Source organism: Delphinus delphis, chromosome X, assembly GCF_949987515.2.
Source record: "Delphinus delphis chromosome X, mDelDel1.2, whole genome shotgun sequence".
Taxonomy (NCBI): domain Eukaryota; kingdom Metazoa; phylum Chordata; class Mammalia; order Artiodactyla; family Delphinidae; genus Delphinus; species Delphinus delphis.
Genome location: NC_082704.1, coordinates 91,077,491 through 91,091,766, shown reverse-complemented (window position 1 = coordinate 91,091,766; position 14,276 = coordinate 91,077,491). Strand labels below are relative to the sequence as shown.

Sequence of the window (14,276 nt, the reverse complement as noted above, 5' to 3'; positions counted from 1 at the left end):
TGAACACCCATTTATAATGAAGTCTGGCCCTAAGCTGGTGAAAGGAGAACTGATACCATAAGGGGACCAGAGAGCAGCCAGGCGTGTTCACGGGTTAGCAAGGAAAACCATTTAAAGGAAGCACACACAGAAATGCTTGGGCGGAGGCTCCTGGCTGAGCGGCTGTGAGACTGGGGTTTTGCAGTTCTGAGAGCTAAAAACGGAGCCCCCAAACCTCCTGGGCACAGGCCCTATTCAGAATAGAAAGTGACTGTGTGTACAGCAGTTTGCTCTCAAAGAAGCTGCTTAACTTCAACTTCGTTTATTAAAACAGTACATCAGTAGGTCAGAGCCACAGAAAGGTCTACGGCTTGCTTGTCTCTCCACGCCCAGGTGATGCTTTGTGAGGCTGTCTCTGGGAGTCAGGAGAGACAAGAAAATTTCAACTTTCACTGCTTAACAGAGCAAGTGAAGGCAGGCAAGGAGCCAGGAGTTGCATTTACCTTGAAAACTGTTCTATTTCTTTCTAAAGTACTTTTAATTTAGGGGTGAGAGGAAGAAAACACTGAAACATAATGAAAGTTACCACATCCTTTCATAAGAAAAAAAGGAATAAAATACATGCCTTAATTAATGCCTGTAGGGAGTCAAAACATGAGAAATATGCCATTATGACAGTGGGTCTCAACTGGGGGTGATTTTTGTGCCCCAGGGGACATTTGACAATGTCTGGAGACATTTTTGAGTGTCACAATTGGGGGGAAATGCTACTGGCATGTAGTGGGTAGAGGCTGGGTAGAGGCAACAACAACACAGGACAGCCTCCCACAACAAAGTGCCTGGCCCCAAATGTGCATGGTTGTTGGGAGATGCTGTACTATGATGACACACCTTCTCAAATGTCAAAGGATTATATAGTTATTTTTTACACAATTTCATGTGAAACTGCTTCTCGAAAGCGAGCAGTTTCCACTACAGGTCACATGGCACCATATACTCAAATCTAACCTGATATAACCAAACATTTTTAGACTCAGGTATTATGATTTCAAAAAGAAATGCATACCAAGTAAAGAAAAAAGTATTATTAATATAATGTTAGGACCTTTGGGAAACCCAATGCTTTTGGATCAATATCAAGAACTTGGGGTGGGGGGGAGGTGAAGGAGGGAGGGAAGGAGAGAGAGAGAGAACCAGAACCAGGGAGAAAATGAGAATATTCTTGGCTAGCTGAAACAGATGATTAAATAATCTAAATATTTCTCAAAGGAATGGAACGCTCCAATGGTCTTCTATTTTCTTTACTAAGTATAAGGGAAGAAAATTTTGACAAAAACTACAGAAACCAAAATCTACATACAGAAGAAATCTATTCAGACAAGTCACTGAATATACAATATCTGAATGTGAAGAAAAGCTACTAGGCTGCAAAATTAGTTGTTTTAGCAAAAACAGTAACAACACATCAAGTGAAATTTTAAATTATTAGCCATGTGAAATGTATTGTTATTAAAGATCACTACATTGGAAAACCCCTATAATAAGGCCCTGAATGAAACTACTTTGGGTTACCTAAATTACTGAAATTATATTAGTAAATCCTGTTGACACAACCTTCAAATATATCTGGAAATCTACTTTTTTTACCACCTCCTTGCTACCACTCTGGTCCTGCCAGGCAGGAGCATCTCCTGTTTCCCAAGTTCCACCCTTGAGCCCCTATTCAATGTATTACCAACAAAGCAACGTAGTCCTGTTACCGTGGAAAGTCAGATCATAGTCCATCTTTGTTCAGAACTCTCTGGTGAATCCTCATTTCTGTCAGAGTATAAGTCAAAGTCCCTCCTCTCCTTTCCTCTCTAACCTCATCTACTATCCACTCTCCCCTTTGCTCACTGCGCCTCAGCCATACTGGCCTCCTTGCTCTTGCTCAAAAGGGCACTTATGCTCCTGCCTTAGTGCCTTTACACTGGCTGTTCTTTTACCCAGAACCCTCCTCCTTCGATGTCAGTTAGTGCACTCTCTCTCTCTCCTTCGAGTCCTTGCCAGAGGTCAGGTTCTCAATGTGGTCTGCTTGATCACCCTATTTAGAATTGCAACCCCTTCTCCAGCAGTCCCTACCTACCCCTTTGGCTGCTCTCTTTTTTTCTGTAGTTCTTTTCACCTTCTAACCTACTACACAGTTGACTTCCTTATGCTCAGTGATCAGTGTCTGTCTTCCTGAACTAGAAAGTCAGCTCCACTGGGGCAGTGATTTTGTCTGTTTTGTTCATTGATGTAGCTCCGGTTCCTAGAATAGTGCCTGACACATAGTAGGCACTCGATACAAATTTTTGGATGCACGTCTTAAGAAAAATACACCCGAGTTCAAATTTACCAATTAGCTAAATGTGAGTATTACATTTACCCATGCGAAATGTATAGATTTCAGGTACTGAAATATAAAGAATATCAACAATAATGTGTGCTCTGTGTTGAAAGTCTGCTTCCCAACTCAACAATGGTGCCTTTTCTGGTGGTTTCTTCTTATTAACTTGCAGTTTCAGAATCACTTCTCTCTTCCCTTCCTTAGAATGTTTCTGGATGCTTCCTCAAAATTATCTGGCATGTGCTTTAGACACAATAAACAAATTTATTAAAATCCAACACAAAACTAACTTTGAGCCTTTGCACACACTATCCTGTTGCTTGAAACATCCTCTCATCCCAGTGTAACTCCGCCATGACTCAAGACTAGGCTCAAATGTAACTTCCTCCATGACGTTTCTCTGACTCTGTCTTTTAATTATATTTACCATCCCGTACCTTGGACGATAATTATTTGTTTTGTCTATCTGTGAAGATGGCCACAAACAAGTTCTCCTATTCTTGTGCACATAGGTTGCTCCTCCAACTAAAAGGTGCAACTTATTTTTCCTCCTCTTGAATCCAGGCTACTCTTGTGACATTTTGACTAACAGAATGCAGAGGACAGGACACAGTGCCAATTCCAGGTCGAGGCTTCAAGAGGCCTGGTAACTTCCATTTTTGCTCCTTTGGTGCCATGAGACACTGTCCTGCTAGAAAAATGGGCCATGAAGGGGGGAGAAAGACAAAGAGAGAAATGTTCTGAATGAGAGACTATGAAGAGGGCCTAGCCAGCTTCCAGCTGTTCTATTCACTTCTGCTGAGATGCCAGAAAAGTGAGTGAAGCCTTTGTGGATACTAACCATGCCGCCTTAGCCAACAGCCTGTCAAACAGAATCAGGCAGTCCCCATCAAGCTCTGCTCAACTGCAGAACTGAGAGCAAATAAATGGCGCTTGTTGTTGCAAGTCACTGTGTGTTATTCCGTAGTTGCTGGTAACAGATACACTATCTCATCTCTCTACTGAGACCATAATAATGCCTTTAGGGCTCCAAGCACAGTATACTGCATGAAGTAGGCACTCGGATATTTGTTGAATAAATCAATCGAATGTAAGTTAGAAGGTGAAGCACAGCATTCAAACATAACTACTTTGGGATTTTATTTGGTTTTGGATTGTCATTATATCAAATACCATGGCTAATCAAAAAGCTGACTATATTATTGAAAGTATTACAGTAGAGTACGCTGTCAATCATTTATCATATGATATTGATATAATTACCTTTCAAGAACAGAATTCAAAATAAAATTGCTTCTTACAACTTAATAACAAAAACCCAATCTGATTAAAAAATGGGCAGAGGATCTGAATAGACATTTTTCCAAAGACAGACAGATAGTACATGTACATGAAAAGATGTTCAACATTACTAATCATCAGGGAAATTCAAATCAAAACCACAATGAGATGTCACCTCACACCTGTTAGAATGGCTATCATCAAAAAGATAAGAAATAATAAGTGTTGGTGAGGATGTAGGAAAAAAGGGAACCCTCATATACCATTGGTGGAAATGTAAATTGGTGTGGCCACTCTGGAAAACAGTATGGAGTTTCCTCAAAAAAACTAAAAGCAGAACTACCATATGATCGAGCAGTTCTACTTCTGAGTATTTATCTGAAGAAAACAAAAACACTAATTTGAAAACGCTAAAAGAAAAAACACTATGTGTACCTCCCACATCACTGCAGCATTATTTACAATAGCCAAGATATGGAAACAACCTAAGTGTCCATTGATGGATGAATGAACAAAGAAGATGCAGTGTGTACACACACACACACACACACACACACACACACACACATATATACATACACAGTGGAATACTACTCAGTCATAAAAAAGAACAAACTCTTGCCCTTATGACAATGTGGATGGACCTTGAGGGTATTATGTTAAGTGAATTAGTCAGATACAGACAAATACCCGATGATTTCACTTACACGCCGAATCTAAAAATCAGAACAAATGAACAAACAAAACAAAACTCAGAGACAGAGAAACCAGAATGGTGGCTGCCAGAGGTGAAGGGGGTTGGGTGGACAAAATGGGTGAAGCAGGTAAGAGGTACAAACTTCCAGCCATAAAATAAACAAGTCAGGGGGATGTAATGTACAGCCTGGTGACTAGTCAATAATATTATATTGCACATTTTGTAACTTTGTATGGTGACAGAGAGTAACTAGACTTACTGTGGTGATCATTTCACAGTGTACACATATATCAAGTCATTATGCTGTATACCTGAAACTAATATAATGTTAAACGTTAATTATATCTCAATTTTAAAAATTTGCCTCTTGAGCAGAAGTGTTTTTAACACAATGCTACTCTATGAACTAAGAATCTGTTTTACACATTTTAAGTTTTCAAATTGTCTTTTTTTTTTTTGGCCATGCCGGATGACATGTGGGATCCCAGTTTCCCAACCAGGGATCAAACCCGCGCCCTCTGCAGTGGAAGCACGGAGTCTCAAACACTGGACCACGAGGGAAGTCCCTCAAATTGTCATTTTTGTCATTATATATAAGGAGATATACTTCACTCTGTATACATGCATTTTCTTACATTAATTAAGTGCAAAAGAATGACACAGCACGTTGCTATCATTGACCATTCCCTCCCCCCTTTATCTTTCTACACTTCTTATTCTCTTTGTTTGCATAACTGAAGAATATTTCCTTATAAAAGTGCTATGTATCCATTGGGCTGTTAATGTTGAGTGGCGATAATAATATCATTTTCCTATCACCACATTTGAAAAGAATAAGACATTTTACAACTAATTTACACTAATGTGTATTCTGTGCATTTCTCCAATTATTTTTCATTGCTATTATAACATTCTACCAGATTGATCTGGAATTGCTCATGCTTTCCCTCAGCTTTTAACCACAAGAATTTCAGTTAAAATTTCCCAAACGTTATAGAAAATTTAACTAAATTCTACTTAATTTTCTTAACCATTAAAATACATTAAAGGAGCCAGGCCTTTGATAATACATCTTGAGGGAAGGAGAGCGCCATATCTGTGGATGTTGCGGGTTAGAGAGAGGCCAGTGACAAAACAGGAGCACGTGAAAGTAGACAACAGGGCCAGAGAGACCACAGGGGCTCTTAGTGACTCGAGGTCTTGAAAGGGGGTAGGCATCAGGAGGAAGGCCCATGGCTTCCTTTCTTGCATGCCTCCATGTCCTACCTGACACCTTATAAGCCAGGGACTGACAGTTCTCATAAACTTGATACTGGGATTAAACAGGCATAAAGATTGAATAATGGTAATATTCATATTCCTAAGGGTACAAACTATATTGCATTTATAATTACTATTTCAGACTATTTTTAAAAACTCTGCAAAGAAAATAAAATGCTGACTATTCTACATTGCAACATTAAGAAAATATAAGTGTGTGATGAACTTTTACTATATAAACCAAATTCTAATTTCCCCCCAATTAACTTAGTATAGGATATTGTTTGGTTCTTCCTATTTGTTGGATTTTCACACTTCTCTCTTACACACATAATGGCAAAGGAGGAATAACAGAATTTTAGAATGTGTGTACATTTTAATAAAAATAAGGAAATTGAAATGATAAAAAAGTGTTCCTATTAAGAACTAGTACAACTCTCCACATATAAACCAGTTAAACAAATTTTTATTTGTAAGTAAAATTAACTTTAAGATACTCTTTATAAGAACACTAAAGAAAAATTTCTAATTCTTATCATTGCTATAAGTTAGTTTCTATTCACAAATATTAAAGTTAGTGATAAAAATGACTTACCTTCACATCCCTGTGAATTATGTTGTTATCATGACAATAGCGTAGAGCTTCCAGTATCTGTCTCATGTAATGACTGTAGAAAAACAAAAGAAATCTAAAACTGTAAAAAAAAAAAAACCCTTATATTTTTAAAACTTAATGTACAGTGTCCCTAGTTTATAACTCCCACCTTCATACTCACTGCCCACAGACACTTTTCATTTGAGTAGACAAGATTGGTGGAATGTGCACCTTAGTAATGAAAAAGTTGGCAGATGCATAAGTTTATGAGCTTTATAAAGAATTAATGCGTTCTGTATTTTCTGAGATATCTAAGTCAAAGGAATTTCACACAGTTCATAACTAAAATAGCTCTGCAAACTAAAAATTCAAGCTTAAAACATGAAAAAGTTTTCTGACACTCAGTTAATTCTACTTAGTTACACTGGATTGCTATTAAGTGACCAGTGCTCAGAGGTACACCAAGGATTCTGACTAAAGGGGTGAGAACCTTTTATCTGCCAGCAGAGGCTGGCTCTCTGTCTTATTTCCATTTAGCTTTAAGGACAAACAAGAAAGAAGAACCCTCTTATGCCTCTACAATTTCTTTTTGCAACATAATCAAGTTTTAGTTGGGGCATCCTTGAACAAAGCAGAGTTCCTTCTGGGCCTAAGTCCTAGGAAGTCAAACTCCTCACAAGGTCAGCAGGGTCCACAGAGGCTCCGCACTGGGTCCAGGTGAAGAACAGAGGAGGAGCGAGCATTTTAAAGAACAGTCCTTAAAAATGGGCTTCCCTGGTGGCGCAGTGGCTGAGAGTTCGCCTGCTGATGCAGGGGACGCGGGTTCGTGCCCCGGTCCGGGAGAAGAACAGAGGAGGAGCGAGCATTTTAAAGAACAGTCCTTAAAAATGGGCTTCCCTGGTGGCGCAGTGGCTGAGAGTTCGCCTGCCGATGCAGGGGACGCGGGTTCGTGCCCCGGTCCGGGAGAATCCCCCATGCCGTGGAGCGGCTGGGCCTGTGAGCCATGGCCGCTGAGCCTGCGCGTCCAGAGCCTGTGCTCCGCAACAGGAGAGGCCACAACAGTGAGAGGCCCGCGTACCGCCAAAAAAAAAAAAAAAAAAAAGGTAACAGAGTCAACTAGCCACAGGGTGTGACAAGAGCAGTTCATTCAGCATTACTTCAGAACTTACTTCGATTTCCTTCCCTCCATTCTGAAATTCTTCTGTAATCCCACTGTTTCTTCTTTGAGGGTCTTTTTCATCTTCTCTTCCTCTGAATTTTATTCCCTTCATATCTGTCATTTTCTCCCTACTATCCCTCTTCCTTTCTCACTTTCCCCTTTTCCTTCCCAACTAGCCATGACACAGAAATGCAATATACTTAACATTAATTATTGCTTAGTATTTATTGCATTGTTTTTTTTCTATCCAGACCTTTTATTCCCCACACTTTAAAATAAAAACTAAATAATTTAATGGTACTTACAAATGACCTTGTGTGTGTGCTTGTGACTCAAGACCAAAAAAAATTTTCTCCACTCCTGCTTTAAAATTAAGACATTTCCATTGAGTTCCCTCTTTGGTATGCTACTATCTAGCCAAACTCACATCAATGTCCCTCTAATTAGCATATGCATTATTTCATGTATTAGAATTGATCAGAAGGTTCTAGTTTAAAAATGAAAGGCAGGGGAAAAAAAACCCCAGGCTTTGTTCCTGTACTTATCATTGTCTCCTCACAACTGGGCTCTAAGCAGAAGGAGCCAGGCTCCTGCAGTTGTGATATCCAATTTTTCTTACTTTGCAAATGTACACATGGCGGGTCACGGTCACATACTCTTTGCCTGGGCCAGTGCAGTTGAAATTAACTTTCTGTTTAAGTTAGGGGTTCTTAACTTGGTGTTGTGGCCCTTTCCTGGTTCAAATCATGCTTTGGAGGATCTGTGACCCCCCGAAATGGCAGAGATAACAAGTGTGAAAAACTCTAGTTTCTAAAAACTCTAAAGCATGCTACAAAGGTTAAGTCTATTATTATCAAATTTAGTCAAGATTTAGGAACAGCCTATTTGTGCATCTAGGTGTGAACACTGGAATAGTAGGTAAGTTTAAGTTAGGTAATATGGACCTAGCTTATACCTAACAGCACGACTACTCTGGATACTTAGCACTAGGACAGCCACTTCTATCCTTAGCCTGAAGAAAATTCTAAAAAAAAAATTCTTATCTCAAAAAGAAAAAACCTCAATGAATGAGCATTTTTAAATCCGAATACTCAATTATTTAACCCAAATATACATACATATTAGAATTTCTGTGGGGGCAGGGTAGAATTTTTTTCCCCCAAATATAACATATTTAAACTGATCTTTCTCCACCCTCCCAGTCATGACCCTTGGGAGGCTGTGCATGTGAATAGTGTGCAAGCAGACTACAGAACCAAAATCCACCCATATACATTCTAGAGAGTTGCTGACTAAACTTTAATCAAAAAGCTTCATTTCATGAAGCATCATGGTGGCCTATACTTTCAGAGAAACTCATCAATACCTATGTTTGTCTCCATCCCTAAGGATCAGGAATGATGATAACTCTGTGGAAAGAAAAGAGCTGGCCAGCAATCCTCACTTCCTTTGGAAGGAGGTATTTTGGAGGTGGAAGAAAAGAAGGGAGGTGACTCAGCCTACTCTCTTTGGCAACTCTGGGCAAAAAAAGACTACACTTAAAAAAGCTCTTTGCTAAGCTGAAGAAAGCTTATCTCTGGAATTCCCTTTACAGAATGTTCCTGGCTAAGGACTACCTATGATAAACAGAACCCAGGATCTCTGAGGCATGAATAGCTTCCTGGAAGATGTCATGTAAGCTATACAACTCTCCAGGATACACAATGGAGATGTTTCATAATTTAAATGCTCCCCTCTGTGTGTGGAATCTCACAAACCTCACGTAGAGACCTCATCTATTCTGGGCCAGAGGTGCATTTCTGATGCAGGAAGGAATGAAGTGAGGAGCTGCCCTTAAAAGGCCCAGAGCTCTGTTTGCTTCAGCTGAGCCTTTTGATTGCTCGTATCCTTATAACTGTTTAGTAAAGCCTGGTGCTAGGGAAGAATATCTCTCTGATTTGTGAGAGTTTGATTTGATAATCTGATCCTATATGTTAGCCTGCTCCACAACTCACCACCTCTGAAAGAACAGAGGTAATCACTAATTGGGTTGTAAGGACTGAACGCAGTTTTCTTTCATGTCATGCTTTGCTGCTCCTCTTGACGCTCAGCCAGTTGGAGAAAAACAACATTATCAATATGATTACTTGGTGTCTCAGAGTCTTCTTGCAATTGGTCTCACTAGAATAACTAATGCAAGCTGAATTTTCCAACAAAAAATCACAGAATCAGAGAGAAGGAAGGTAGAAGTCACCTGGTTGAACGCTCTAAACCAAAGGAAGGATTTACGTGCCCTTGTTACATGGTCATTGGTACTCTGCAGTAGGGGACATACATAATCATACTTTCTGAGGCCACTCCCTTTTGTCATTTTTAGGAAGGGTTTTTAATCAATTGTGCCAAACCACTCTCTATGCAGTGTCACTTACTGATCCCAATACTACTCTTTTCTGGTCCATTCTGGAAAGTTCCTTTCATAAAATCACCATTTTAACAGCAATATAGGTAGATCTTAAAATCAACAGGCTTGATTGATATACAATCATCTTGATATATATAAACATCTAACTTTTCTATAAATCTCAAGATTGGGAGAGAACTCAAGTCATTTCACTGTATGACATCACCTCTACAACACTACTATTCTCCCTATCCTAACATCTAGTCCAGTGGCAGAGACAGGCTCAAAGTTAAGGAAAAGTGATAGGGATGAGTAGGGAACAGAGTAAAAGTGTTACTGGTTTAACATCAACTCTGACAGCCTATATGCCAGGTACCCCAGTGTTTTTGTGGTTCCAAACGGAAAACGTCATCTTCCTCCATCAAGCTTCACTATTTTATAAAATCAACATCTAGAATTTTTAGTTTTCCCTATTTGATGCTGCTGTTGAAAGATATCAATATGGGAAAATACAAAACTCAAATTCTTCTTTTTTTTTTTGTGGTACGCGGGCCTCTCACTGCCGTGGCCTCTCCTGTCGCGGAGCACAGGCTCCGGACGCGCAGGCCCAGCGGCCACGGCTCACAGGCCCAGCTGCTCCGCGGCACGCGGGATCCTCCCAGACCGGGGCACGAACCCACAACCCCTGCATCGGCAGGCGGACCCGCAACCACTGCGCCACCAGGGAAGCACCAAACTCAAATTCTTAAAGAAATAAATATGAACAATGATATGCAAAAGTCTGAGAGTTTCATTTAGTAGAAGAAAGTGGTTTACCTCTGTGTCATAAGAAAAATCAAGACAGCATTGACTACTTTTGGTATTAAAGAATGCTTTTTAATTCTGAAACACAATACAAAATAAAAATTTTAAACTGTGATAAGAATTCAAAACAAGAGTAAAACGGGATTAAAAAAAAAAGAAAACCCTAGAATATGCTTCAGTGAACATGGCACAAAAGAAAAAGGATATTTAGCCTCAGTTCTACCATGAATACATCAGGAGTTAAAAGAAGGAATTAAAGTTAGTATATATAAACTCTCATTTGCTTCTTCTCCCTAGCACCAGGAGTACAAAACAGCAGCTACCTACAATTGAGTATATTCTTTATCTTGTGTTATAGCTATGGCTGCTCCATCTCCTGAGACTGGGGACCTTGCTTCTCAGTGAGGAGAAGGCAGGGCAAAGAATTTGAAGAAAGTCAAGCCATTCTAAGCTTAAAGTCGCATGAAGTAGTCTCTAAGCTATTTTCAGTCATATCTGTCCATTGTGCCATAATTATAAAAAGAATGATAGGAGGGAGAAAGTTATAATCATTTAATGGTAACTATTTCTCAAATGGTAGAAAGTTTTAATAAATCCTAATAGGTTTGTGGGTTTGAACCCTTCAACATACTATGGTTAGTGACTGAGGAGGGATGCTGTACCCCAGGTATTAAAAAGGCAATTTATTGGAGTGGGTATTTATGATATGGTTGTCACCAAAACAGAAAGTTGTACTGCTTCAAATCTACAAGCAAGTGGCCCAGTGCATGGCTCTTGTGATTTTTCATATTAAATCCTTATTTTGAGTCATTAGTTCTTTACAAGAACTCCTACACTTGGAACAATGGTGGCTACTTGATTGGGAGATCAAACACTGGCCTGAAGCAAATATATTCAGCAGAAAAACTGTGCTTTTATTTCTGTTCCTTCTACTGTTCTATGCTTTTTCTCAGATTAACTGGTCACCTAACAATTTGCTATCACTAGAAGGCAAACTGAAGAACTAATGAGGCACATCTGCTAAAAACCAAAAATCAAACACACAAAAAGACCCAAGTTTAGTTCTACACGGTTCCTGAGCTATCAAATTCCTCCTTGTATAAAAGTCATCAGAAATGGAAAAGATAGCAGTAGTGAAGTTAAACTGTAAATCCATATAAATAGATCAATTCATTGTTCAATATTTTGCATTTCCAGTCACTGTTTGGTTCCACTAATGCACATTAAAAGAGAGATGCTCCTTGTAAGAAAGAGTGGCAGTATGCTCGTCATCAGTTCAAAGAGCAGGCCACTTCATGTGATTTCCTTGTCATTTCCTTCTTTTACTTCTACCTTTACTTCTGGGGAGTTCATACAAATTACATACCTGGCCACAGCTTCACTGTATACAAAACCAGCGTCAGCTCGTTTTACAATTTCAAAACACAGATCCGCTCCATCCATACTGTAGAGAAATGTGAAAAAGAATATAAGGAAAGAGAAAATTTCAGGAAGTAAACATTGAAAGTGAATACATTGTAACTAAGTTTTTAGTTGACTTACAGCTAAAGATTATAATAAATTATTTAAATCTCCTTTCTTTTGATGAAAAATAGACATAAATTATAAAGGACATTATAACCATCTTAACACTGAAAATCTACAGGGGGAAAAAACAGGAAGAACAAGCAAATGGTAGCATCAAATAACATAAAGTGTGGGAAACTGCCTATAAATTTTCTTTAGGTTATCACAACAAAAAGTCTCAGAAAAGGGCAATGTTGGGGGTTGTGGCATATTTTTGAATCAAATTCCAAAATTGTATCTAGTCACATCATGTAATATTTTAAGAATACAACAACGATTCTAAAACATTTAGCTATAGTTATCGCCACTAAAAGGGAATTCAAGCTATATACTGTGAAAGGAAAAAAATAATTAGCTAATCCATAATTTATTTTTGTTTATACTTCCATTACCAAAGTTAACTGCTACAAACATACTCTAACACACTGATGTGCTGGTGACGCAGGGTTACTATCTTGCCTCCAAACTTAAAATGGTTCTCTATTTCTCACCAGATCAGTAAGGTTTCTTGTTGTCTAAGCCATACCTTGCTTCTTCTACCTACCCTGTCTAATGACTTTTCAAGAATAACTCACTCTCTACGCAGATTAGTCTTACACTACTCCCTGAATATACCATTTTGTTTCTTTTTCTGCCACACATTTCTGTATATATTGTTTCTCACACTCAAAACCTACCTTAATTAAAGGTTCCATTCCAATCTCACCTTCCCCAGGAAGGCCTCTCAACAATTACCAGTCACATTAAGGCCTTCTTTTGCTTAAATTCTATAACAACTCTATATAGCCCATATTATAACATTTAGCACTTACACAGAAACATATTTATGTGTATACATGAAACTTTTGCCAGATTATTACATATATCAATGAATAGTTAGCTAACATTTTCATAATGCTTTAAGTCTTATAAAGTGTTTTCAAATCCAGTATCTCATTCATTCGTTTATTTAGTAGCTCAGGAACCAAAATACCTGTTGCAGGTTTTATACTGAGGAAATAGACTTCCAGAAGGGAAAGCAAAGGAACTAACTATTCATTACTATTACCTATAATTAATAACTAATCCATTAATAATAATTAATAAACATTACTAACTAATATTACTATTCATCAAGTATCATGGAAAGCATTCCTTGTTATATCTCCCTTCATTCTTACCATCATCCCATGAGGTCAGCATCCTTCTCGTTCTCAAACAAGTTGTCTAAGTGAGTAGACAAGTATGTTACAGGGACAGAATTCAAATCCCTATCTATATTTAATGTTCTTTCCATTATCTACAGCTACACCTACTAGGTGTGCAAGGAACAAATGTACACATTCAAGCTCAACAGTTCAAAAATAGGGTGAAGTCCTAAAGAACAAGTATATTTTATATTTTCAACATACTCCCACCCAAAACCTGGCAGAATACTATGCACACAGTAAATATTTAATGAATAGTTTATTTAAATCTTGGTGTGGTTTTACGTAAATGAAAATACTTTCACATTTTTACAAGGCTTTACAAATTTTACCTAGTTTTCATTTCACAGCCAACGAACTTTTTCCAACGTCAAATAGGATTTTTCTCCAAAATAATTTTTATGATGGCTCAGTCTACTCTGAAGTATGGCAGTGCCCATTTTGCACAATCAGAAATAAAGCCCGGATGAACACGATCATGTATCTTTGTGAACAACCCTGATCATTTGCTGCAGTATAAGTCCTACCAGCAGAGTTGCTAGGTCAAGGGGCACAGACAATAATACTTTTGATACATACACTACTGGAAATATTTTAACAATTTATACTGCCACTACTGGGTGTGAAAGTGTTCTTTCCTCTACCTTGCCTCTATTAGGATGACTATTCTTTTTAATCTTTGCCAATCAGATAGGAGGAAAAAAAGTCACTCATGATTGCTTTCATTTACATTTCCTTGCCTACTAAAGAGGCTGAATATTTCTCATTTCTTTGTGTTGTGGGGAGAAAAAAAGCACTATTTTTAAAGCTGGCTGCAGTTTAAGCTGGTTGGTTGATCTGTGAAGACTAAAAACACACAGTGAGGGAATTACAGTTTTGTTTAGGCATTTTCCTTTTTAATTGCAAAATGTGAGGATAAGCACTATTCAACTTAGAAGAGAGAAGAGTTAGGCAAAGGAGAGAGCTAAATTGATTGCATCATAAAGCAATAAGAATCCTT

At 38.4% G+C, this 14,276-nt stretch overlaps 1 protein-coding gene across 10 annotated transcripts in view; it reads right to left on the bottom strand.

Annotated features, from left to right (window-relative positions):
* CASK (calcium/calmodulin dependent serine protein kinase) overlaps positions 1-14,276 on the bottom strand; it is a 387,139-nt gene that overhangs the window by 176,760 nt on the left and 196,103 nt on the right. For all 10 annotated transcript variants that reach the window (XM_060002631.1, XM_060002636.1, XM_060002633.1 and 7 more), the window contains exons 4-5: positions 11,890-11,967; positions 6,181-6,253 (exon numbers count right to left, since the gene is read on the bottom strand). In XM_060002631.1, coding sequence (XP_059858614.1) covers positions 6,181-6,253; positions 11,890-11,967 — 151 coding nt within the window. The remainder of the gene's footprint in view (positions 1-6,180; positions 6,254-11,889; positions 11,968-14,276) is intronic.